The sequence below is a fragment of the Hydractinia symbiolongicarpus genome, chromosome 10, assembly GCF_029227915.1.
Source record: "Hydractinia symbiolongicarpus strain clone_291-10 chromosome 10, HSymV2.1, whole genome shotgun sequence".
In the NCBI taxonomy this organism is placed as follows: Eukaryota; Metazoa; Cnidaria; class Hydrozoa; order Anthoathecata; family Hydractiniidae; genus Hydractinia; species Hydractinia symbiolongicarpus.
Window position 1 is genome coordinate 24149717 of NC_079884.1, and position 27494 is coordinate 24177210.

Here is a 27494-nt window from a genome sequence, read left to right on the forward strand (position 1 = left end):
AACACATAAAATAAACGATTATAACTCTCCGATTGAATTTAACTGAAGTCGACGACGTGATGGTAAAAATGATGATTGAACGGAATTTCTTTTAGAAAAGGAACGGACAAACAATGAGACATGTCGAGTCAACAAAATATGACTTCTAGGTAGACAATTCTTTTCTATATTTTTATAGACAATGATGGCTATATATACATCTAAAAATAAAAGATATATGTAAAAATACAAGGGTCTATCAATTACGTATCTAAAAGTCCTGATAAGACAGGTTTTTTTAGTTTCGTTAAGAGCTTTTTGGAGGGCGCGATAAAAAGAGAAAAAAAACACTAAATGTAGACAAAAGTTAAAAATGACGACACGAAGATCTTATATCAAATATAAAAAAGCAGTTACTCGCCCAGTCTGGTCCCTAGCTCTGCCTTTTTAATATCTCATACTGTAAGGCTTATGATTCCAATAATAGATTTGTCTACACCCTCTGGTTATCGAGAATTTCATTTCTGGGAACTAGAGTATTTGTCTACGTGTGATGCAACGGACAGAAAAAAGCTTGGTTTTTGTTACTTGAAATCGAAAAAAGGAAACGAAAAAAGCACGTGAATTCCCTATTTTAGACCAAAAAACATAAATCCATGACTAATGACTTAAAATAAATTATCTACATTCAAAAATCTTACATTAAATTAATAAAACCTGTTCATTACAAAGTTCGTAGCTAAGACGTTCCTTGTTTAAACACATCTGTCTTCTTTTTTTATTTTGCATTTCATCATTCTAATGACCAAACTTTTTGGCTTTTATTTGATCCACGAGGGTTTCAATATCTTCAACACCGTTTACTGGCGCACCTAATCCGTGAAGATCATTTGGTATGTACTGCGCCCCATCCTGTTTGATATCGACTAGAATCACTTTTTGTTGATGATTCTGCAATCCTGCAAGAAGGGCTATTTTTTCGTTGTCTCCAAGTAAATTATGACCATTGCTAGAAGATCCTTCTAAATACGATTTTAACTTTGGTGTACATATAACTACAATCGCATGACATTGTTGCATTATGTTGTTTAACTTATCAACATATTTGTCTCCTTTCACTTTTTTTACTCCGTCAGTGTCTATAATACGGACCTGGCCATTCTTTTGTAACTTTTGCTTAAAAACAAGATATTCTTTGGATTTTGCTTCGATGATTACACATAAGGCGATCGAATGTGACATCACGGCCTGTTTTTTTTCCTAAAATAAAGACGCGAATCGTTCTGGTCAGTAAAATGCAGATTATTAATGGTTGGCGTAAATTTAAAAGTAATGAAAAATGTAATAATTTTAAAGACCAGATTGAAGTGTAATTAGTAGACTGGAACTTAACCGAACTGTGTAAAATATTTCATTCATGTCACCGAATCGAGAAACAGGCTCATTATATGGCGAGCATATGACTAAGAAAAATCCAAGAGTTTAGTTTCTTTAACTGAAACCTTAATTGTACGCAAATCGCGCGGGAAATAAAGTGTTTATCCGATGAAAATACTTTGTATAAATTCACTAAATATGGGAAGCAGCGTAATAGGGGTGCTGATATGAACTTTTTAAAGCTTAAACTATAAAGATAACACAGTGATACAAATTATTTCGCGTTCAGCAAAATTTATATTCTCGCAACTACAAGTCCACAGTGTGTTATGAAACATGATACCATGATCGTTGATTGGACTTTCACCTTTAACTGGCGTTTTCAAACAATTTGTCCAGAAAGAAAGACTTGCTAGCGCTACTATAAACGAGTATAAATAAGTTATTTTGAAAAGAACCATTACCTGACTGAAAAGACTATTTTTCAATTCCTTCCTTTAAGCTGTGATTACGGAAATGTCATCTAACTTTACCAACCGTTTTGAGTTAAAGTTTCTGTCAGTATCTAGTGAAGAAAATAAACAATTTTACTCCCTTTAGTTTAATCCACGCTCTACCGAGCAATGACAGTAAGTGTAATTATGAATTGACCAATGAACGTTATTCCCGTTGTTGTTGTAATAGATTGTCAACGATTGACAATGCAACTGTATTGTCAAGAAGGGCTTCTTTCTCGTTCCAGATTCCTCTTTCTTGCTTCTTTGTCGTCATGGATGTTTTAAGCGGGAATGTACTCAATAATGGCGGAAGGCAAGTAATACGCACATGTTTCAGACTCTTTTTCCCGTATGATGGATTCGCTTTATGTTTTATGTTTATTTTTTCATCAAGACACAAAATGAGTTTCTAACTTTAAGTTTTGTAACTAATTTAACTAGGCATTGTATTCTGAAGAGTTCAACCACTGCTTCCGTTGCGTGCGTAAGGAAATCGCTTGGTAAAAAATTGAATAATACGGGATTCCGAAATAGAAGCAAACTTCTCGTGGTCTTCGGGTCTGTGTTTTTTGAAGTAGCAATAATGGTAGAGGTTAGTTGCGTGGAAATTGTTTTGATTAAAGTTTCAAAGGAAGGTGCTGCCGGTTAGCTAAAGTTATCTGAGATTTCTTCCTAGCTGTATATTTTCCTGTTTTAAAACCTGTAAATTCAGTTGCGTGCCCTCTACTTGTTAAACAACCGCTTCTGGCTGGCAACATGTTATTTAGACTGAAAATCAAAAGGAACAGGTAAACAGAAATTTGTGTTGTGATGTGCAATAGCATAGCATAATAGCTATAGGTGCTATGTCCTACCTTAGACTAATTATCTAACTGTTATATACTTATAGCTCAGTTGGGAAGTAGCATGGATTCTATGGAGATTTAACCAACAAATCAGCAGAGTTGCCAAGAAAATATTAAACACAGCATAACAAAAATGACATTTATTGTCTAAAGTTTGTTGGAAGCCACTGAATCACAAAGATGCAATGGTTTCCTGCCAACCTGACCTTGTAACTAGAGTTGTTTTTTATAACATGAGATTCTTGGGGGTCAACAAATGAATGTTTCACTCACATCTCACAGTGCTTGTTGTCCCTAAACAGAAAATCTACAGACTAAACTATATGTACAATGTGTTTAAAGAAGGAGTACGCACTGCACATGGAAGTAGATATGTTGAATTGATTGATTGTCAACTGCCTAGTCTACTGTATATATTTTTTTTAGATTTTTGTTGGTGAATAAATGCATATTAGGTTGGCACATCAACCTATATTATTGTTGTGCTTTCACCCCTCCAAAGTATATATGCATATAATTTTGGAGGGCATCTATTAAAATATGTATGCACTTTGACCATCCATAATTTTGTTATTTCACATTTTCTTCAGGGTGTCTAGAAGGCTCTGTAAATCCCTGATTTTGAAAGTGACCTTAAAGTGCATTGAAAACGATATTCCTTTGTAATTTTTTAAAAATCTTTTTTTTTGTTCTTCAGATATTTAACCTCAAAGATTTCCATTGATGATGTAATAAAGTAGTCAGCATAAATTAATAATATAATCTTGCAAACTTACAAAATACCAAAACTTTTTAGCACTGTGGGCTTTTAATGATATCTTGACATATGTGAAGTTTTGTAGCTTGAGTGATCTCATCTTTAATATTTTTAGAAAAGTACATATGACAAAACATATTCAATATTTTAAATTATAAAATCTTGAAAAACTTAAGGAAAAAAGGTTTTTAAAAAATTCCAAAGGACTTGATAAACAATTTTTAACCTAACATATAAAACTATCATTTTCAATCCAGGAATCGCTTTAAGAACCCTGAAATTTTAAAATTTTAAAAACGTCCTGAAACTTTTTTAATGACCTCTTTGCTAAAACTATTGGAAAAGGCATTTTGCACTTTCAAGGTGCGCCTAAAACACCATTTTTCATGACAAGTTTCAATAAGATATCTCCTAAATAAATGACTTTAGTTAGGATGCTGTTTCATTATAGGCTTTTATTTCAAGACTTTAGGATTAAAATCATTATTTAGGACCCTGAAAAGGCATGATATTATTCAATTATGACACTGATTGGCATTGTATTTGATCCATTAAATAGGCTAATTCCGTGCCACACTCTGCTCAAAGAATTTTTAAAAGAAAATGTTCTGAACCTGCGGGTAGCTATGAATAAATATTCAAATAGCATAATAGTATAATTATAATTTTGTGAAATATGAAAATGTTTTATTCGCATGACGTTGTATATACCTATTGTAGGTAGCAGTCAGAAAATGCAGATGTTATGTTATGTGTAAGACTAGATTTCGTTAGTCTATACTTTTGCATATTTTCTTTATAAGAAACCAGTTTATAAGAAATCTACATGTAGAATCTCAAAAAATTAAGAAACTTTTACAACTACATTAAATAAGGAAATGTTTTCCATATTTGACTTTTTATTTGAGGAAATTGTTTTAAAAAGAAAACTTCTATTTAAATGAAGCTAATATATTGCAGAGACAAATTTGTTTCAAACGCATTTAAAAATTGAATGTTGTTTAAAACAAAAGGGATGATTTAAAAAACTACAAAATATTTCGAAAATGAAGCAAACGACTTGGTTCAGATTTGGAATCACCAAAAATGTTGAAAATCGCGGATATATATTCATTGGATATGTATTTTCAACAAAAAGAAATAAGAAACCAATTAAAAAACTTACTGAACTAAAAACATTTCAAATTTAAAGCAAAGTTAAGAACCTTTTAGAACTAGACCCTTCACCAAGTTTCTTATAACAAAAAACGTGCAATACGAACAAACAATATCCATTTTGTAAAATGCTAAACTAAATAAGTAAGTAACTTAGTAAGAAAGATGGTACCTCGCGAATCACACTAAAATTGCTTCGCTCTTCTGATAGGTGTAAACAGTATATTAAAACTTTTCAGAATCATAAATATTTTAAATAAATTATTCACGATGTTTAGCCATTCACATCTTTTCAGCTGTCACTGCTGTATGAACTTTCTTAACAAACTCAAAAGTCAAACAGCTGCAAAAAATGGCCACTAATTTAATTTGTTGTTTTTTTGATAAGAAGGAAAATGTCTTGAACAACCATACGATAGAAATTTGCAACTGTAAAACACGCATGGAATTCTTTACCAGCCACGTAGGAACCAAAATCGTTTGGGGTGGCAAATCTTAGTGTCTCCTCTACTATGGTGCGCTAAATTTTTTTCGCAAATTCAAGAGTTTAGAGCGTAAAAAAAAATTGGAATTTATGTATAATAAATCTTTATTGGTTGCGACTGTTAAGGAAAATGAGTAATGTTTTCAATTATTCTAAAACTGAGGGCCTTCAGTGAAGTGTTGACTACGAATGTCTACATTTTATTTACGCGGACAAAAGACCCCATCTGCTCACTCTCCCCGCTACGTTATCTCTTACAGTTGAAGTTTGGCAAATATAAAAAGGCTATTATAAGTTAATTATAGTGTTTTTGTATTTAACTTTCATACAGAAAAATTAAACAGGATTTTTTTAATTCCCACTAATTTTAATTCCCTCATTAATTGATGGGAGGCATTTGTGAAAAAATTCATACTTAAAAATTCTACATTTTTTTAAATAGTAAAAGTTTCTTAATTTTTTGGGAGGCAACTGGTCAGTTTCTTATAAAGTAGTTTCTTATGTTAAAATAACGTGTATATCTTGAAGAAGTTCCTTTGTTCTAAGTATATACATATTCCAAATAGAATAAACACAATAAATAACTTTGGCGCGCTTTATCTACTTTTGAAGCAAAGGGCAAGGGAGGCTATTTTTCGGTCACGGCAAGTCATTCAAAATGTTTCGGCTTAAGGTTCATCCTTAATAATTATTAATATTTACCGAACGTTATTTACTTGTGGTCTGCCGATTATTTGAATCAGGTACAGGTATATTTTCTAAATTGGGATAATTTAGGATATTTTTTTGAATTCTGTTGCTAAACAACTCATACAGCTTTGATATATGTCATTCTATTGGAAAAGTCATGAATAATACAAGTTATTCTTGAATCAGTTGAATTGAATTTGCTTAAAAATAAATGTTTCGAAGAATATGCGAGTACATTCAAAGAAAAAATATGAATTCAGAATTTGCTATAGTTAAAATTTTGAAACGATAAAAACCATGAAAAAAAACAAATTTATTGCAATACTCACTGAAAGCGTTCGAAGAATATCGAGTTCATAGCAGAAGAAGACAAAGAAGCACGAGAAATGTTTTTGAAAAGTCATTTCTGTTGAAGTTCGAAAAAGTGTAATTATATAAGCGAAAACATTTAGTGTAATTAGCATAAAGAAATGCGACTCATAGCTGTATCAGTATGCTGCGGCTTATCTGTTCTCGTGTTCGTATGTCTCAGTGTGGGTACGTTTACAAACGGCTGGTGGGGTACTAAGAAAGGTGAAAGCGAAAAAAACTACAAAGCAGGCTTGTGGTACCAGTGTATGCCGAAATGTATAACGTATAAAGAACTGTTTGACGATAGAGGAATTAATAGTCCCGCAGTTTCAAAAGAGACGCGCGACAAATTCGAAGGTAGAATTTTTTTACCTAACACTTCGCTACTCTGCTGATAATAGTCAATCTCGTCCCCAGGACATCTTGTATCTTTTCTGCTACGCGTAACGCCGTCCGGATGTTAGAAAGATACAAGATGCCCTGGGGACGAGGTTGGATAATGGTCGCACACACCATTCAATTTTTTCGAGGTTTATTTGCTCAAGGGGCTCTATCAAAACTTTTTTGGATGCAAGACTTACCATTAGGACTAGCTTGACATACTATTCTTTTATTTACAGATTGGAAGGACGAATCAAAGAAGAAACTGTACAGCATTCGCGCATGCGCGTTAATTAGCTTAGTCACTTCATTGTTCACCTTAATTCTCATCAGTGCACTTGTTTTCTTGATATTGCGACGCACATCTGTGCAAATAGCATGGTGGTTGAAGCTAATTACTGCTATGTGCAGTATAGTTACAAGTATGCATTCTTAGCTTTGTAGAAGTGTTTGATTTTATTTGATCCTTTCCCATAAACTACTATTTGTTATTTCGTGTTATTTTTGTTTTATTCTATAACCATCAAAAGAAAAAATATAGCAAAGTTTTACCCATTCTCGACACCGGAGCTCTTTGAGACAAAAAGTAGTATGGGCGCTTATTCAACGGCGGGCCGTTTGTAATTTAAGAGTGGGCGCCTATTTGAAAGTAGGCGCCTAATCGAGCATTTTCGATCAATTGGATTATATCAAAGAGCACATTGGGGACGAGAATGAAGTTAAAACCTACAACGCCTACAATTTTGGCTAAAAAAATTAATTATCCTCCATTCTTCGGCAACAAAGTTCTTATTATCCATTCTTCGGCAACAAAGTTCTTGTTTCAACTTGTTAAGAAACACAAGACATTCCAATTAGTTTTGAGCTTAAAAAGATAGCTTAAAATCAAATGGTCTGATGTTTTAAATATTATTTGCGATTTAAATTTTAGCACTGTGTTCTCTGGTCGCTTGTATCCTAGCAACCGATGTTGACTCGATTTATCATCACGTGATAAAACTAAAAGGATCATGGTTATGCATGATTATAGCGTGTGTGACGTCATTTATCGTTGAGCTATGTCTTCTGGTTACATTTTATTTAAAAAGCAAGCAACAAGCCGCTGAATCCAATCCTTCAACTACACAATTATCTACATTAAATCCAGTGAGAGGAGACAGGTCTCCTCCATTTGTGATACCCACACACCATACTCCGTATCATATATATCCATATGCTCAATATTATGCAGACGAAAAGGATCCGCAAAGTGTAGACAGATATTTAACACCAACGGAGGAGAACGCAAACTACATAAGTAACTTGAGCGACTTCAGTAGTGACCAGTATGCAGAATTATCTCTCGATATCGGTGCAGTTGATGCTAATAAGTCACTGAGTTACGAAAATTTGACACACAGTTATGACCAGATCCCAACTCCACGCAGTTAAGACGATATTTAAATTCCAATTTTACCAACCTCGTCCGTAGGGCCTTTTTCCGAGTTTTCTGGAGAGAGTGCCAAAATTTGTAACAGGCAAAACGCTTACTGATAAAGAGCATTATGGATTGTAATGTCGAAATATACCACGTATGCAAGCAAAAAGTCGTTATTTTCAGATGTAGCGAGACTTTTATTTCTATGACCAATAAAGTTATGTAAATTTTTAAACCAATCGTGTTAGGAAAGTATTGAATATACATAATTGAATATACATTTAATTAAAAGGAGATTTTCTAAACATTTTTTCCCAAAGACGTCAACAAACCTAAAAGCAATGAGTCTCCCAGGCATTCTCGTTCCCAGAGCTCTTTGAGATTAAAACTTATCTTAAAGAGCACTGAGTTCGAGAATGTTTCCCCCAGGGTTTTTTGTTTAGGTCTACAGACAGGTTCTTGCAAGCTAAAAGACAAAAATTTTTTGCAATACATACAAGGACATCTTCGAAGATGTTAAATAAAATATAGGAGCATGTTGTTACTCAAGAGTAGTTGGTTGATGAAATTCGAAATAATTGCAAACTGTTTAAACTAAAAGATGGATATAAACATGAGAGTATTATTATTATTGAAATTATTTACCTAGGATAGCCTCTTCAGTTCCTATTGGTACTGCTATTAACGAGGGTCCTGCAAAGGGGGTCCTAGTGCATTTAAAAGCTCCCATTTGAGCTACGAAAGTCGTGCAAGCACAGCAATCGCTCAACTAGACAACCGCCTAAGTAATTAATTGTATTCTTATGCTCAATGTTAAGCAGAAGAGATAGATTCACACTTTTATAGTCTCTGGCATGACTCGGCTGGGGTGTGAACTCAAGACCTTTCGCACTGGAAGCCAACCGTCTACCATAAGGCTACCCACGTTGCACGTATTGTCGTTGGTACGTTGCCGCTATAAACGCAAATGTAACTACGGACCTGGTAGGTCAGGATCTGTGAAGAATAGGAAGCAGTGGGTGAACTTAGCAACAGTAAAATGCCAAGCTTCATTCTTAAGACTACGAATACGCAGATAGATATGACGACACTAGAAGAAGTATATTTATTTGAAAACCATGTAAAATATCATTGGCCCTCCTCAATTTGAAAATAATATACAAATTTTAAACAAAACACGAAGTAGAATTTTGAGATATGTTTAAATAAGGAACACAAAAACTTTATTTAGAATAAGAAAAAAAAAAGAAATATAATTAAAAATTTGAGAACTTCGTGACATAAAAATCCGTTTTAAAAAATCATATTACAATTGTACAAAATATCAGTCCCTTTTTTTGATATTATCTTCTTTAAGGTAGGGAAGAGAGGTCACGCTTAGGTGCAACACCAGTTGGCCTTTGCTTTTCCTTCATTGCCTCTTCAAATTTCAATATTCTAAAGAGAAACAGACACAAATAAAAATTATGGAACAAATGCATTATCACATATCCTTAATCATATCGACGTTAAAAAAGAATTCATGCTGAGAAATTTAGTTGGTTAAAAAGAAGGGTCGGAATTAAAAGTTGTAAAATAAATATAATCGAACAGAAATGTTCATTCAAAAATAAATAAACAAATAAAAATAGAAAAACATTCGATGTTTAATGGTGACGTACAGTTTTAACACAGAACTTTTCTTTCCCAACATCATGAAGAGAAAATCATTGTACGATATTGCACCTAAAAAACACAATGACGTCAGTAAGATTTTAACAATCTATACAGAAATTGGTTAGGCTTTATAAAGAGGAATTTTTCGCGATCTGGTCATGACAAAGTCAAGGATTAGTTTAGTCAAGTAGGGGGTGGGGGTTTTTAATTTTGTCACTCTAATTGTGTTATAGGCCTCCTTTGAACACAATGCCTTTCTAACATTTTTGTTGATCTTTAGATTTCTTCTTGCATATTATGTACACTTATGTTCCTCATGGTGTTTTTGACTGTTATGATTGTTATTAAAAAATACATATCATTTTCTTTTCTTTTTTATCGCCCATTGAAAATTCTGTCTGAATACTTTGGGGAGAAGATGAGAGGCGCTGGGGGGTCTAATAAAAGAGGTTTTCAGTTAAAATCTATATTCAGTCGAATGAAAATTGCTTCAGTGCCTTTTACCCCTCAAATAATTTCACTTTATCATCAAACTTTATCCAATACCAACAACCTGCTTTTCTTCAAACCGATGGAGAAAATACAAAAAAAAAACATTGCATATCACATATCCAAACCTCGGTTTTCACGATCAACTTCACTTATCATCTTCTTCAACTCCAAATGTGTTTTTGCTTGCTCTAATTTCTCCATCATCATTTTCAATTCCATTAAATCTGCAAAATAAAAAAAATTACCTTACAACCATATTCACAAGCACAAAATTTAATAAACTCTAATGAAGGTTAGACATGCTTTTACCACATGTTTTATAGGAGAATTGTACACGGTGTTTTTAAACACTGCCACGGAAAGCAAGCTTCCAAACAGCAACTTTAAATGCTGCAAACGAATTTTTTTTAGCATCAAAAAAAAAACATATTTACATTTTTGCTTCCCCAAAGTTTTTAAAAATCTATCTCAGAGAATTACAATAAATGCTCAATTTGGAAATAACGCTTCCTGAGCATTTGAAGCATTTTTAATTTTATATCCAAAGTTCGACAAGTTTGTTGTTAAAACACTTTTTTTCATTCTTTGATGTGAAGCCATGCATTTTTTTAAAAAACGTTATCTTCTTAAAAAAAAGATCAACTTAGTTCCGTTATTCGAATATTTACAGCATGTAAAAAAACAAATTATATACCAATATCTCCTGAGTTGTCCAAATCGTATTCCATAAATTGCTCTGAAATAAAAACAGATAGTGAATAACATACAAACATTAAAAAAATAATCACATTCTTCAGCATCTATTTACCTTACACTTCCAAAAAGTTTAAAATTGCAACTTTATTAAAGCATGGTAAGATAGCTGAAAAACACATCCTCCTAATACATCATCAACATGCTAGGGAAGGTTGCTGCTACTTTTATGGTTCTAACACGCTTGTGCATTTTTTCTATCATTTCCTTGTTGACTGATCAACAGAAGCACAGGACTGTAAATTTATATTTTCTAAATATATCTCTAGTCTTGCAAATTTTGGGATAGCGATTTTTATAAATTATTGAAATACGTCTTAGTTTACAACAACGAAGAGAAGCTATAATTTGCACCTCACAAACATACTGCCTGGCAGTGACGGGGGTGAAACATTCTCTGTTGGGTGATGGAAATGTGCATATTTTTACATGGCTAGCCTTACAAATATGGAGGGATATACCCTGTCTTTTATTTCCAGGAGGAGCCATGGCTTAGATGGGGAATCCTGGAGTATTTAATGCTCATTTTGAGCTATGCAGACCCAATTAGGGTCCATGCTCTACCAGACAACCTCCTGCAACACCCAACGGCTCACACATTGTGCCATCTCCCCAATTTCCCTCACATGGCTTGGGTTAACCCGGGCTATGATAACATTCACTCACCCATATTGAATCGCTGCCAAGGGGAATTGAACCCCGGTCTCCAGCAAAGTACGAGAGTTATATAACTACTAAGCTAGGGCGCCGCAACTAAGCTATGGCACCACAATGAGGAAATGAACAAGCAGATGTGCAATGATAAAAAAATGAGTTGTAATGAGAACAATTTTTCAACTTACTTTTGTATTTTTCAAGTGTTTCTTTCAGTTCCGGATAATCATCTTCATCCTGGTAATCATCATCTTCCAAGTACAGCTGAAAAAATAAAAATGGTTTAAATAAGTTTGCATTCAGTTAAAAAAATGCTTAGTATATATATCTCAGGTAGTAATATAACACAAGTCAATGAGAAAAGGAAAAGATAAAATCTTAAAGGAAAATAAACTTTTCATTGCTGAAAAGTATATGCCCCAAATTCTTTAAGAATTTTTTGGTGAACTCTTGGAATTAACACTGTTGATTTTAAAACATTTTACAGTCAAACCTGTCTTGCTGGTCACCTCAATAAGACTGCAACATTTTTTCTCTCCCTAATCGTCTTAGACAGGTTAAATTGTATTCAAATGAAACAGGATAGGCATGCTATATACAAAATATATGTTACCTTGTTGACTTCATCTAATGATAACTCTTGTTGCTTTCGAAGTTCTCCATATTTTTTACCACCTTAAATATTTTAAGAAAGTGTGATTCAGCATATCAAAATTAATGAGGAACCACATTAAAGCTTGGTTGTCACTATGGGCTAACGATGAGCTAACCATAGTGCGCATGATGCGCTAAGACCTCAGCCCATAGTGTGAACATAACAGTACCTGCTTAGCTCACAGCTGAACTCATCGTTAGCTCATCGTTAGCCTTTTTTGAAATCAAAATTTTTTGATATTTTTTTTCGGCTAACAGTGAGATAAGCTCACTTTCAGCAATCATCAAAGGAAGCCGACATAAATCGTGCCCAAAGCAATTCTTTTTTTTAAAAAATAATAGTATCTTTCGTTGCGGAAAGTCATTTTAAAACTAAAATCATCATCATCATCATTCTCAGCTTCAGTTTTCCATGCTAGCATGGGTTGGACGGGGTATATTAATGACCCTCTTCAAATCTGATCTAGACTGTGTTGGATTTCCTCTCTATCAAGTCTGTCCTTATAACCTCCTGCCAAGTCTTTCTCAGTCTGCCTCTGGGCTTTGCCCCAGAAACTATCAAGTCTCTACACTTTCTTACACAATTATCCTCCTCCATTTTTTCCAAGTGCACCAGCCAATTCAATCTTCTTATCTGGATAACATCTTTAATTCTATGGAGACTTAGCCTGCTTCTTAGCTCATCTGAACTCTTTCTGTCTCTCAGACTGGCATTACACATCCACCTAACCATTCTCATATCATTCCTTTCTAAACGGTCAAGATCTTCCTGCTTCACTGCCCATGTCTCACTACCGTACAACATAACACTTCTTACACAGGCCTCATACAACCTACCTTTTACCTCAATTGACAGGACTCTGCTAGTCAATAAAGGAAGTAACTCTCTAAACTTTTTCCAAGCAGAAACTATCCTGCAAGTAACACTTCTTCCAACACCCCCTTCACGTTCAGGGCGAAAGATTTTCCCTGCCTTTCTGACCCAAAGTGTTTCCTTTTTCGTAATTTTGTTAATTCCTTTCTTTTTAGGCTACGTCGTCTTCTTCTAAGTAGTAACAAAAAAAATTTTCTTTCTATCTTTCTTTTTTATTTTTTCTCGCATTAGATTCGGCTACAAAAGAGCTAACGATGCACCGTAGTGTGAATGTGAAACGAATACATCAGGTACCTGCAGCTCAAAAATTGAAATCGGTTAACACATTATGCGCACTATGGTTAGCTCATCGTTAGCCATAGTGAGAACCAAGCTTACCCAGCATTTTCCTGATTTGCATTATGTTAGTGCTTTGGTAATCAGTTGAGGTAAATTGTGTTAATTAAAATTTGTAAGGTGTTATAGACATGTTAATTTAATTCGTGTTAATTTTGTGATTATTAATTTTTTTCTTGCTAATTTCCTGGAACAATGTACATTATTTGTTTCATGTTGTATATAGTTGCAAAACAGCTTTACAAAAAGGTAAAGTTTTACAATATGGCATGAAAGTTTCACACACACAAAAAATATTTTCTGACGACTTCGGTATCGCATACTACTTTTTAATGCATATCATACTAATACTGGTAACCAAAAACTATGGCACATACAACCGGATTAATTCTGGTGCACAAGTTTTGAGTTTAGAGAAATAATTAGAAAATATATACATGAGAAAAAGTTCCATGCAAGTTTACAAAGAAGGGACTAAAGGAGTTTTTTTATCAATGATGACCATAAAAATATAGTATCTTCAAAACTGATTCGTAAGGCCATTTTATGTCTTAAATCTATTGGTCAACATTATGAAATTTATTCAAGAAGAGACATGAAACAAAACTTTTAAATTAAAATTAGTTTTCATATTTAGATTTATCAGCAAAAATGACAAAAGATAAAAAAAAGAGAAGATCATTTGATTCTCAATGATTTGTCAATGTTTACAAAAGTCTACACAATACTCTGAGTTTATGGAAAAACATTGAAAAGACGAAGTTGGGAGTGAAGGCATAACAAAAGTGGATATCAAAGAAAAGTGTGAAAATTACAGCAAAAAGATCTCTACTATATAACTAGCTGTAAGCAGCTAATTATACTGCCGACAGCCTCTTGCTATTTACAACCAGACTATAAAATTGTTGGTTTGATGGCGGCTAGCAACTAGCCAGCTGGTCAAGTAAGTAGTTATATACTGTATACTTTAATAACTTCAAAATAAATGTTACTCACCTTGATAATTCTTTGAGCCTTCACTCATATTTTCCTTTTTTTTAATTTGGAAATACCTTCTGAAGAGCAAAAGTTTATCTAGAGTTTCTACGTGTTGTATCAGCTCCAGCCGCTATTCATGTATATAGCCGTCGCGTCATGTGTTGTCACAAAACGCCCACCCTAGCCTTGATAAGTATAAAAGAATCTCTTTCCTACCTTTACTTGTTTTAAGAGAAACTTCACATAAAGTATAGACAAAGCTCTATTTCTTCAGAAAATCGATATATGATATTTTTAAAAAACGATGGCTATATCTAGAGCATTGTTTTGAAACATCGTAATAATCAAAAAAGAATATGAATCCAGTCTAATGCATAGGCAAATGAGTCAAATAGCTATACCTACAAATAACGTTTCGCTTTCGGTATTTACACGAAACAAGCATTCCTTTTATAAAAGTTCAGAAAGTTCAGAAAGACAATGCATGGCTGTGTAAATATGAATATTTTTTATTCGGCAACACTTTAAGGGAATAGAGATCTTTCAAACTTAATTGTGTTTTGTCGAATGCGAAATTTAATTCCGAAAATTTTTTACGGACTTTTCATAAAAAGTTCTCCTCTCGAAAACTCTACGAACAGCGCAATCAAGCCTTACCTATGAACGGTAAAAATCAGTTATATTCTTAATTTTGTTGTCAAATTAATTCTTCTAATTCTGTTTTTGTTCTTTCGCTGTAATGATAATTTCGGTGTAAATAGCTTTTCTTGAGAAGGAGGGAGGGCAAGGTTATTCATCAGTGGTGTGTATTTACAAACATGGTCATATTTCACATTCCAAGCACAGCCAATTCGGGTCATGCTAGTACCCGGGTCTTTTGGCTCCTGTGTCCTAAGAACGAGGTTGCAATTTGAGTGATTTTCTTCGCCTGCGCGAGTGAAGCATTGCACTCAAACATGAAAAGTTCAACGATATTTTCCATATAGTTACAGAAATATGGTATGGACACAAGCGCTGCCAATAATCAGTCGTAGAAAAAATCGTCCACGACTTAGATTTTCCTTCACCGCTTTCCTTTCCACAAAAATTCTTGACATTAAGCATACGAACAGCGCAATTGACGAATACTTATGAACAGCCAGAGAAATATATTTTTAATGTTGTTACCAAATGAATTCTTTTATTTCTTTCAACACAACAATTCAGGTCATCCTAGTCTCCTCAGGGTTTGTTTTTCTTCTTAATGCTTGGTAGAAGAAACAAATTTGACCACAAATAAACGAATCCCTGTTTTTTTTTTTAAAAAAAAACACGAATAAACTATTTTTACGAAGTTCGCCTCAGCCAGCTGCCTACAAAATGAAATAACCTGGCATTATCGTGACCAGGATTCTTAGCTATTTTTCCATATATTCCAATAAAAAGTCCTGTGAACAGGGATGGTCAAAACACTAACAACACACATATCACTAATTACGACAAAAAAATAAGAAAATCAATGTAAAAAGTGAAGACAAAAAAAGAGAGCAAATCTTTTCCCAAGTCTTAACATGTTTTCCTCCAACATAATAAACAGTTACAAACAAATAACTATTTTCAGCAAAATATTTGCATAGCACGCGTGTTTTAACAAAGTTTCAGTTAACATGGACATCAACATAGTTTTCATGTAGTTACCGTATTGTCTTTTAAGCACCCCGGCGCTATTGGATTTTTGAATTAGCGCCCCATCAAATAAACGCCTGGTGTAGTACACAGTACAGTATTTAAGGGGGCGTTGCTTTATAAGGGGCGCTTATCAAGGCATTGAGGTATACCTCTTTCGTCTGTAACTTCTTTTATTATTCACGATACGAAGGTAATAAATTATTATTCATATTGTACTGCACTTGGCGTGACTCTGTGTAAGAGCTTAATCTTCTCTGCAGTCTTGAAAACATGTTAAACTCCTTCTTGAAAGTGAAGTCAAGCGACAAACGTTCCTTAATCTTGGTATCGGTCAGTTCTGGTTCAACACAAGACTCACCATAACACTGGGTTATAAAACTCGCAATTTCATCGTCGTAACTTTTTCGATGCATTGACAGGCGACGATTTGGAAATAAATTTTTAACAGATGATTTATGGGGTATGTTTTCGTATATATCGTAAAACGAACGCCGTATTACTAGCATTTTCGGCGATTCATCTTTCTTACGGGTCAGTACTTTGCGATACATAACAAAAAATAGACAAGGATATAGAAAGTACGTCGAACAGAACATCGATAACATAGTCGATACCAACTGCGGCGATTTGCGAACGCCCCGACGGAAATTTATAACAAGTTCTAATAAGAACGAAGGCGTGCAACCAATTGAAAATACGATCAGAAGAAGAACCACCATTTTCGTAAATTTCCGGTAACGTTTCTTTCGTTTGATTAAAACTGCGCTTTCCGTTGAATATGAACTCGTTATCTTGTAACAACAAAACAATATTACTACAGTAGGTACGAAAACAATCGAGACAAACAGAAACAAGGAGTAAATTTTTGCATAGACACTGTTGTAATCTTCATTCACCTTCCAATGAAACAATGTCCTATTTGAATTAGGAGATATGCGAGGGAGAGCAGTGCATATGGCCCAAACCCATATAAACATAAGTTTTTGCTTTACTTTCCTCCACAAAGTTCTTCTCCTGCAATGTTTTATTGTGACAAGATGTCTTTCCAAAATCATCATAGTTATGCTCCCAACGCATAACGTCGAACCAAAAACATGTAGGAAGGAGATCAGCCTACTACATACTGCTTCTGTTATCCAGCCGCTCATTTGTAAAATTTGAACCTGGAATAATAAGCAAGGCAAAGAAAAGATTCACTGTAAATAAATGCAAGAGATAGTAACCATAGTAGTCATTTTTATTCGTTCTCGTATTTTTCGATTTGATTAACATAACAATAAGAGAGGCATTTGAAAAGCATATCGCTAAAAGAATTAACGATTCGATTAAAACAAACGTTCGATCTTCTGCAAAGCCACTGGGTAAGACGGTATCATTGATGGCTGTCCATTTCGGTGTTACATTCTGCGTCATTTCCACGCTTGTTTTGTGTTGCGATCCAAGATGTCATGCGAAATCTAAAAGGCAAACAAAATAGATATCAACTACAAATGAATAAAGAATCCATTATGAATTCGGTTTGAAGTTTTACGCGGGCCGTTGTGTTGTATTTTTAAGGCACTTACAGATACATCTCAGGCAGGTCCAATTAACAAAGATAACATGAAAATTTAGTCACGTTTTGCAGATCAAATTTTTTTTGAATTTAGTCACTTTTTACCACTGACTAGTTTTTAGATCGAAAATGATCACAAAAGTTTGAATTTTTAAACTATTTTTTTAATACCATATGTCAACCATATAAATCAGTTAATTTCATAATTTTTTTTTTCTTTCGTTAGGACATTTTCCTCTGCTTTGGTCCTCAAACTTCTGTTTCGTTCTTTTCTTCTCGACTCTCTTTCTCCCCTCCTACGCTCACTTGAAACGGTATTTAGAAAGGATAAGCGCAGAGGGTAATACAAGGCTGTTCTTCGTGTTCTCTTTATATGGTCGGTAAAAAAAATCATCAAAAAAAGTTAGTTAGTAAAACAATCGGCGAAAATTGTTATTTAGCAAAAAATATTTATCACAAATATTTAGTTACTTTTTAACTAATAGAGAAAGTGGCTATAAAAAGAATTATTGACAGAACTCGACAGTTCTTGTGAAAAGTGAAAAATTATTATTATTGATATATACGAATATAATAAATAAAAATAAAATAAATCCAATAAACATACCACCTAAAAGATTTTTAATCGGCTTTTAAAATACACCTGATTTCATTTTTTAAGAAAAATGGAAAAAAAATACGAAATTTCATTAAAAATGAAAAAGGTTTTTGTTCTTTCTCTTATTTAGGAGCTCGATATTATCTGTTCAAAAGAGATTTCAATTTCAGCTGCTTACGCTACTTCGAACCCAGGCTTTCTTTACAAAAATAACAATAGGAAAGATTCTTAGCACGCACATGCACATTTTTATATACTTCGCGTACAGAGAGTTCCGCTAAAAAAAACGCTAAATTTTAGTCACTTTTGCAATTTTTTCTTGCGAATAAATAAATAATAATTTTTTCGCGACAAAAGAAAAATGCTGGCCAAAAAACTCAAATTTTGTTAAACCATTGATTTTTTCCACTTCGCCCCAAACATTGTTTAGCTGCTTGGAAAAAAATGTTTATTTCGCGATATAAGCCTTCAGAATTTACTCCCACTGTTTTGAATTATATATTTTTTTTGCACTTGAAGTTTGAAAAAAGAGAGATTCTGCCTTTTTCTTCAACCCACTTTGGTTTTTTTAATGTTTGTTTAAATGTCAAATTCTTACGTAGTGACACTAAGTTAAAGTTGTAAGGGGTTTTAATTTTGACAAACTACACTTAAGACTTAAAATCGCACCAAAATTTTGTTATTTGACCAATTATTCCCCTCATGCAACAATATTTGGGCGATTTGTTCAAATTTGGCATTGTTTATATAAAAGTGTATATTTTCAGATTTTAGGAGTTTTATAAATCAGTGATTTCTTCTTATTCATTGTTCGGGAGATAAAAAAAGTAGAAGGGGGTATTGAAATTTATCACGTTTATAACGTGATAATAAATATATAAGTTTATCACGTTTTTATCATTTATAACGTTACGCCTTCAGTTTATTAATAGGCTGCTACAAACCTCACAGAACTAGCGTTAGTTATAAACTTTACCAGATCAACTCACAGTATTTCGTTAGTTCGCATAGAAACGTACTACAATAGAGGCATGGGAAATAACTTGACTTTCCTCAGGGAACAATATTTCTCAAGGAAGAGAGTCTAAAAACGTGATAATTATTTTAATGGTAATCAATATATTTGTTAAAATATTTTTATTGACAGCTGGATTTTCTGCCATGGCAATAAAAAAATGGCGATTAAAATTATGGTAGAAAAACTATTCGGGATCATGGTGTTCACCCGAGCAATATCGAAATTTAGTATTAAATTTGGAGAATCATTTTAGTCGTAAAATAGCAACTTTGTGCTAAGGAAGAAAGAAATAGCAATATATGACGGACAAAATACCCGTGGAATATTTCAGTGAACTGTCGTTATCACGAACGCTGATATAACGAATATTTTGAACTAAATTCTGTCTTTTCCTTTACTTAATTATTTTCGGTGTAAGACTTACTAAATAGAGAGCTCACTGTGGCTTTATCAATTTCCACATTTCTTTATTTTCTAGTAGTGCAATTAGATCATGAAGAAATTGATGTTAGCCCAGCTAGAAAAAGGTTCATTAAGAGCATCACAACCACAACTTCTAAATCCTAATTTCGTACACAAACTACGAGTATGAGCTTTTTACGTAGTTAGCTGAAGCAGAGTTACTTTGTGCATCTAAACAGGTAGTTTATTTGGCAGTGGGCGGATTCGGTTCACAGTCCCAAGAACTGCGAGCCGCGAACGAATTAACCACACAACATGCGGTTAACACATGTTAACGATAAACGCAGATAGTTTCATCGGATGATGCATATGTAGATGAAAATTAAGCATAAAACATTCGTATATGTATTTTCTACTGAGGATAGTGACTGATCGTGCATCGAATGCTGCTATCTGCAAGGTATTATGTTAGCAATGCACAAAGTAGCTCTGCTCTCATTCGATTGCCACGACCCTTCTTACAATCTCGTTGTGTACAACCATAATAATAGATATGGCACTTTCCGTTTTTCGTCTCCTTTTTTCATTTTAAGTAAGAATAAACTGAACCAGAAAACAAGTTTAGATATACTTACATGTTGAGACTATTAATTTGAACACAACAAAATATCTGCCTCATTTATTGCTTACGTTTTTCAACAAACACGTATAAATTTGCTCCTCTTGATGAACAAAAAAGAAAACCCACTTAAAATGATCTAATAGGAGAGGCTTTAAGGGAAAAGAAAAACAGGAAAACTAGTCACGCTTGTACTATTTTGTACTTTCGTTAAACTTTTACTTTTTTTGACGTTTAAGATGGGTTATTAAAACATAAATTATGTTATTGTTGATTGGTCAGTAATTAGGGAAATTACACATCACTTAAGAAGATTGGAAATTAACAAAGCTTTTTTCTACTTCAATTAAAAAAATGATGAAAAATAACAAACATATAGCAACCTTTCTTTTAAAAGAAATATTAAAACATCTGCGATGAACACAATAGCAAATTTAGCGAATGTCCGTAAGAAGAATAAAAAATCTATGAGGATGAAGGATTGAAGTGATGCTCGAAACATAACTAAACAATACGAAAAAACATGTAAACAAACAAACAAATAACAAACAAACAAGCCAGGGAAAACAAACATGAAAGTACAGTAAATGGTCCACATTACTTTCGACTCCAGTTTGTAATTGCTTTTATTATCAGCTACTTGGTTATAACCAAGTTTGGTCTAAAATAGAGATAGGTGCTTTCTATTTCTATAACAACATGACGCGTCATTATGAAACGTCATTTTAAAATGACGCCGTCAGAAATCGTCAGCATGCTACGATTGTTGAAACAAATATATCGAAAATGAAACTTAAATTTTGAATATTTTAATGAGATCATTTTTAAGCTTTTTTTGAGAATATAACTTATAAGATTGTCGAGACAACCCTGCAAAAAACTAAAAACAGTTTAAAAAATACTATTCTCGCCTTGTCTACTACACGTGCTAGCGAGATAGCATCGAATCGATAGCGCAATCGCCTGACAAGCGAGAGGTCGTGGGTTCAAGTCCCACTCGATTCATCACCTTTGCAGCACTTGGAAAGATAATGAGCAGGATTACTTATACCAATATATCTCACATATGTACCGTTGTTCCTATAGTATTGTTCAAGAATAGTAGCTTAAGTTTCTCGCGCCATTTTTAAATTTTTTATGTCTTTTCTTTAACAGTCAATCCGAAACAACGTTCCTGTGTTAACCGTTTAAATTACTCCCAGTAAAATTGAGGAAATGGATTTCGTTCTTTCCGTACCTTAACACAACGTAAGATGTACTCAAAATTACAAATTTTAGAATATCAGGTCTCAACAGAAAATAAGTTATTTCTTTCAAATCCTATAAAAAGAATAACATTGGGTTTGTAAAATTTCTTGGTGTGATTTTTAAATCTATCTATTTTGTGTCTCTTAATTAGACATTTTTAGTTCCAATGACGTCGTTAAAATTACTTTTTTCCGTATGAAACCAAACTAAAATATATGTCACGTCTTTTTAAATTTCGATGACGTCATAAATTATATCTATAATGAGTTTGTATCAATAATATATTGATACAAACTCATTTTACAACTCTATAATAAAAGTCCAGGATATACAACTAGCAGGCACTATAAAGAAAAACGGGGAAATCGGGTTAACAAGGGTTTATTTTATATTCCGACACAACAGTTAATAAGTCCCACGTGTCTTTTTTAACCCGATATTTTAATTTATCCGAATTATAAATTCGGAAAAACTGTTGCTATGGGATACAACGACATGTTAAAAAAATGCATATTTTTTTGTTAATAAAAAACATTTTTTAAAAACACGTGTTAACAGCGCCTGGCATTGTAAAAAGCAGAACAGCGTGATGTAAACAACAGAGGATTCCTTAAGTATTTAAGATGGAATATTTTGTTCTGCAAAGTATAAAGACTTGTAGGAAAACACAAACGATGAGGCAGAGTACAACTCTGCTAGGTGAAACAGTGAAGGAACAGCGATGAATGTCAAGTTAAAAAAACTCCTGATTTTCATCTTGTGCGTTTGTCTGGTTATCGAGAGCATCATAATTCTCCGACACATAAACAACGACGAAAATCCAAAACGACGCTACATCGACGTGTATTATCAATTCGAAAAGCGAGAGTCGAGTAATTCAAAGAGAGAAATCCGCCAATCTACAGACATTCCACACAACAAGGAAAATAAAGACAATATATATCTACCAACAACAACTATTTTAAGTCGGCTACCTCCACGTTCGACGAACGCAAGAATAATTACAAAATCTTATATTACAAATACAGAGAATTCTGATGCACCAAAGATTTCGAACAAAATAAGCGGTAAAGTGAACGTGTTTCTGTACGATAGCATATGTTTCGATCTTGATCCGAAAAACATGTTCTGGAATGCTTTGTTTCCGTCGCATCCAGCGAACGCTAGCATGATAAGTTCTCTTGAAGAGGAAAAGTTAATAGAGATTTCGACAGCAAGGCGAATTACAGGTTTTATCTCGCCTATTCAAACTGATTATTATGAGTTCGAAATCTCATCTCGGTCTGGTTGTGAATTCATGTTGATTGAGAACTATAACCAAAAATATAGTGTAACTATAAATAAATTCTTGTTAAGGTTTGGCTTACACAAAGACGAAATTCTTCGCGATGATTCCAAACTTAAATCTTTAGAGCTCTTTAAAAAACGATCCAACAAAACAGTACTGTTAACCCAGGGTCGAAAATACTTGTTCGACCTCGCACACGCAGTGCAAATATACGGAAGGTTCGAGATAAAATGGAAAACCATAAAAGAAGAAAATTTCCATTCAATTCCATCTGAAGTTCTTTCTCCGCTCGACACTTCACCGAATGTAAACCCACGGTTACCGAACATTCAATATTTAGAAACATCAAGACAAACTCAGCTATTACAAACTAACAAGAAAAACTACTTCTACAAAAGAATTCAACTAAATGAAAATCTAACAATGGAGGAGTGTGATTACACTCCATCGTACATCCCTGACAAAGTAGCAGAAGGACACGGTGTAGGGTACGTTCGGCTTGATCTTCTCTATCCGCGAGATGAAATGATTGAAACGCATATACCTGGTGGACCTGCACTGTGGATAGATAATCACACAGCACTGAACGTAGTACAATCACACTTAACTCTTTTAAGCAGGTAAGTATGAACATTCCATTATATACACGTTTTTTAAAAGGGAACAAGAAAATTTTAGTCCAGGTTTAAGATTGTCTTTTACACACTCAACTATTTCTTACTTGTTGACTACCTCCTACTATTGTGTTTGCTTGTTCAGTTTGGTTGACGCGTCTATCAAAATCGAACATCCGTACCACGCTTGTCGTGGTATAAACCACTTTTCGCGTGACGTAGTTGTTTTGATTTTACTCTGAGAACAATGGGCATGCTCGCGCTTATGTGTAGGTAAAAAAGCAGGACTCACACAGGGTAAAAAGGCTAATAATGCCGATTAAAGATTTTTGGGGTAGCATAAGATCCAAAAGGTACCGAAATTAAATTTTAACTATATTCTTCTATATCATTCTTCCGAAAAAACGAATTTTAAATTTTATAAACATTGGCAAGTCATGTTTGAAGGAAAGCTGAGTTTTCACAATTCCTTTTTGCCTTTCTTTTAATCGCCCACTGGCTGTTGTTTAAAAGTTGCATCGTCCTTTTAAGAAGCGAAGCCTAATGTTACTGATACAAAAGCGGGTATTGAAAGTCTCACAATCAATGTGACGAAAATAATTATCACTTACCTTTATAAAATAAATGAAACCTTACAAATTTTATAACTCTCACACGTGCATGCACATCAAGAAATTTTTTTTAATCTCGCTTTGTCTCAAAAGTTTGAGGATTTCAAGGGATGACGACGGTGGTCTGCATAAGTTTACTGAGCTAGAAATAATTTACACAGACTGGGGTGAAATTTCACATTGCAGTGAAAAGTGCGACTGTTTACACGAAACCGCATCTCACTTCAGAGTAAAGTGTTTATATGGACATCTCATACAGATTTGAACCCCGGTCATTTTGACTGAAGCAACATGCCATCTGCAGTGAGTTTGGTTTTTACCAAAATGACAAAAACTAAAGTGAACAATTTTAAGAAATACACTGTGGAACGAAGTGACCAATATTCTGGTCTTATGTTAACAGCCCTTAGCATAAGAAAGACTTTAGAATTGATATAGATCCTGTACATTTCAAGAAAAGAAAAAAAGTACAGAAAACGTTCTTCTAAAAGCTAACGACTAAGATAAACGAAACAATCGATTTTTTTCCTATGGTTTACACCGCAGGTATAAGATATATTAGGTATGACAACTTAAAACCTAGCGAAGGATCCAGTTCTAAAAGATTACCAAATGTTTAAATTCTAGATAGTCTAATAAAACTGCGTACAAGAATGAACCCAAGGTGACTGTTAAAACTAAGGCTGTAAAAAAAAAAATACCTTCCATTTAATCAGGGATTTTTGAGGCTCACAATAGCATCTCTTTAAAGAACTCTAAGGCCATTTATTAAAACAAAAACAAAAAAAACATTCTACAGAAAGAAGCTACGAAACAAATGTAATCAATTTTTCTATTTAGTGGCTTACAATAAAATGAAAGCCGAGGCGGTGGAATGATTTTTAAGTAATGACGGTTAATACTACATGTTATCCAGAAATCAGACATTTATTCATTTATTTATTTATTTTTTACTTATTTTACTTTTGTTTAGAAATTACACAGTAGACTCGATTGTTCACATCGAGGAAAATAAAGAGGACAAGCACGGTAAACGATACTTTGTTGAGTTGGACCTTAAACATGAAACACAGCCCAACATCTACCGCTCTAGTGAATGGATTTTTATAAAAAACAATGGCGAACTGTGTAAACCTAAAGGCTATCAGTGGAAACCACACGAGAAAATATATTTACTAACGCCGGTGAAAAACCAAAGAAGATGGATCCAATATTTAATCGAAAGTATTAATCGTAAGATTTCATTTGTTTATAATATTTTTTTACACATTTATTCATTCACTACTTTCGCGGGTAGAAACTTTCGCGTTATTTGTCATTTTCGCGACAGTTATGCCTTTAGGAATTATAAATCAGCAAAACGCAAAAGTTTTTTCACGCGAAGTTATTGATCTTTTTCAAGACGCGAAAGTTTTTTCACCATAAAAAATCTCAAAAACGGGGAAATCTAAGAGTGACAACATTTTTCTTTAATCATCAACTACAATAACATTTAGTGTTTTCAGTCTTTTTTTGGTTGTAAGAACATCTCTTGGATATCCTGATTTCTTAAAACAGTAACGGATGCAAACATTTGATTACTAATAATAAGAGAAACGAAAATGATTTGAAGTGATTTTTGATTCTCGCGAAAGATTTTTAAGCAAAATTACAATTTTCGCGAAAGTTTTTGTCGCAAAGTTCCTCCCACAATTACAATTCGCGAATGTTTTTGTCGAAAATTTTGCGATTTTTGACCTTGCTAAAGTTTCTGCCCCTAAAGTATTCGTCCCCTCCCTAAGTATTCGTCCCCTCTTTTACCCATAAACGCATAAATAACAAAGCAATTGATAAGAAATGGCCTAAATAACGCTCTTAAACTGATTGTTCAAAGAAAGAGGCAAAAAATCTCTATAAATTTTGGGTGTTGGTCAACCTTCTTATGACGTCAGTTATGCTTGCGTTTTCCCCAAACTTGTTTTATTTACTATGAAATTTTGTCATTTCAGATATTGTCAAAGTTACTGGTGAAAAGCAGATTCATTTAATAATGGTAGATTTTAACAGCACAGACGCCATATTGGAAGATATCTTGAAAGAAGCAAATTTTCCGTACACGTTGTTGAAACGACCGGGAAAATTCTGTAAAGTTAGAGGATTAAATTTAGCTGCGCAATCCATCTCTGAAGAAGACGCTCTCATGTTCATCATGGACCTTCATCTTCAAATTCCTTTGTTTATATTCGACTACATCCGAAAAGTAAGCAATTTTTTTTACAGTACAGTGAGAGTGCCTATTGATTTACATTGATATTTGGCGTGCAATTTTTTTCACATCACTTAACCAAATCTCAAAGTACTCCAGTAGAGAAATTATTTAATGTTTTAACTAGCCCAAGACAAATGGACTATGTTCTACAGTCTCTTTTTATTTCAGCATACCTTTAAATCAAAAACAACTTATTGCCCAATCCTCTTACGTTTTTATTGTGGTGAACATCCCGAATACACAGAAATGAGTAAAAATTCAATATGGCAGGAGATTGGGTATGGGATGATTTCGATATTCAAAAGCGATTGGAACAAAATCGGAGGTAGGCCAATTCCTCGTTACCATAGCAAATCTGTCGTCGTTGTAATTCTACTGACGCCGTTTGTTTGTCGCCATTTTTGAGGTCGTTATAACTTGTGTGGTATTTTTGTCGGTGTTTTTTAATTTTTTTTATTCCGTTTCTAGGTATGGATGAAGAGAAGTTTGGCGGGAAATGGGGCGGAGAAGATTGGGATTTAGTGGAACGAATCATAAAAAACAAAATAGAAGTTATACATCATAGAATACCTGGGTACTATCACTTGTATCATTCAACTAAAGGAACATGGGACGGAACAAAACTTTTTTGACATGTAGTCAACATTTTTTTTATCGACAATATTATTCGCATCTAAAGGTAGTAGAAACATTTCTGGCTTTAGTTGCCTAATTTCCGTTTACAAGGTATATTTGATGTATATTAAAAAAAATTTTTTAAGTATTAACGCTATAGAATATATTATATAATTTATCAGCTAGATAGATCCTAAATGTATGAGTTAAATAAATATAATTTTTTTATAGCTCAACCATTGCAAATTGACAATGTGTAATACCACACCTGTCACTCATCATTACATATTACTTAACTAGTTTCCAGGCTCTAATAGGAATAACCTTACGTGTAACATAAAAAGGCTACTAAGCTTTTTTAAAAGAATTCGAGGTATACATTAAGCTGGATTTTAACTGTTACAAAATTTCAGCGACAGTCAAGTACAAATTTCTGTAAAGAAATTTCTTCTAACAATTTTCCACTTTAAATAAAAACAGAACGACACGATCAAAATATGTGTGGCTTGGTTTGTTTTTGATCAAAATGGCTTCCAATATATTATTTTGTGCTAAGATTGCACAAAACAGGGATTCCTGGAATATGCACGACAGGCGGAAACACGACAAGAGAATGTGTTAATTTTTCTGATACAAATTTGCCTGACTAAAAAATTGGCGGTACACAGATAATTCAGAAA

The 27494-nt window shown here is 33.6% G+C and overlaps 5 protein-coding genes and 1 long non-coding RNA gene across 7 annotated transcripts in view; 3 read left to right on the forward strand and 3 right to left on the reverse strand.

The window, feature by feature from the left end:
- Positions 1 to 150: 150 nt before the first annotated feature.
- Positions 151 to 4917, reverse strand: LOC130662696 (uncharacterized). 2 transcript variants are annotated; one of them, XM_057461605.1, is made up of 3 exons: positions 4783 to 4917; positions 1821 to 1921; positions 151 to 1239 (listed from the first exon to the last, which is right to left on the reverse strand). In XM_057461605.1, exon 3 carries the CDS (start codon positions 1219 to 1221, stop codon positions 778 to 780), a length of 444 nt encoding a protein of 147 aa, XP_057317588.1. In that variant the 5' UTR covers positions 1222 to 1239; positions 1821 to 1921; positions 4783 to 4917; the 3' UTR covers positions 151 to 777. The 2 variants fall into 2 exon arrangements, with proteins under 2 accessions (XP_057317588.1, XP_057317587.1); XM_057461604.1 differs by lacking the exon at positions 4783 to 4917 and adding an exon at positions 2905 to 3389.
- On the forward strand, positions 2037 to 3175 carry LOC130662697 (uncharacterized). The gene is made up of 2 exons (XR_008989079.1): positions 2037 to 2641; positions 2743 to 3175. It is a non-coding gene; the product is annotated as an uncharacterized LOC130662697 (long non-coding RNA).
- A 1062-nt stretch (positions 4918 to 5979) lies between the features above and the next one.
- Positions 5980 to 8224, forward strand: LOC130662488 (uncharacterized). Its single transcript, XM_057461370.1, has 3 exons — positions 5980 to 6492; positions 6756 to 6938; positions 7448 to 8224. The coding sequence occupies exons 1-3, from the start codon at positions 6255 to 6257 to the stop codon at positions 7945 to 7947; spliced, it is 921 nt and encodes a 306-aa protein (XP_057317353.1). The 5' UTR covers positions 5980 to 6254; the 3' UTR covers positions 7948 to 8224.
- An 802-nt stretch (positions 8225 to 9026) lies between these two features.
- On the reverse strand, positions 9027 to 14488 carry LOC130662489 (allograft inflammatory factor 1-like). Its single transcript, XM_057461371.1, has 7 exons — positions 14349 to 14488; positions 12102 to 12163; positions 11677 to 11752; positions 10776 to 10817; positions 10207 to 10305; positions 9595 to 9658; positions 9027 to 9370 (listed from the first exon to the last, which is right to left on the reverse strand). Exons 1-7 carry the CDS (start codon positions 14374 to 14376, stop codon positions 9286 to 9288), a joined length of 456 nt encoding a protein of 151 aa, XP_057317354.1. The 5' UTR covers positions 14377 to 14488; the 3' UTR covers positions 9027 to 9285.
- The window catches only part of LOC130612994 (DNA repair protein REV1-like), a 63075-nt gene continuing 49925 nt past the window's right edge, over positions 14345 to 27494 (reverse strand). Inside the window, exon 17 of the mRNA XM_057434320.1 lies at positions 14345 to 17455. The gene's annotated coding sequence lies outside the window, so the exon portion shown is untranslated. The remainder of the gene's footprint in view (positions 17456 to 27494) is intronic.
- On the forward strand, positions 21001 to 27050 carry LOC130662486 (uncharacterized). The gene is made up of 5 exons (XM_057461369.1): positions 21001 to 23346; positions 24925 to 25184; positions 25940 to 26190; positions 26368 to 26524; positions 26668 to 27050. The coding sequence occupies exons 1-5, from the start codon at positions 22160 to 22162 to the stop codon at positions 26829 to 26831; spliced, it is 2019 nt and encodes a 672-aa protein (XP_057317352.1). The 5' UTR covers positions 21001 to 22159; the 3' UTR covers positions 26832 to 27050.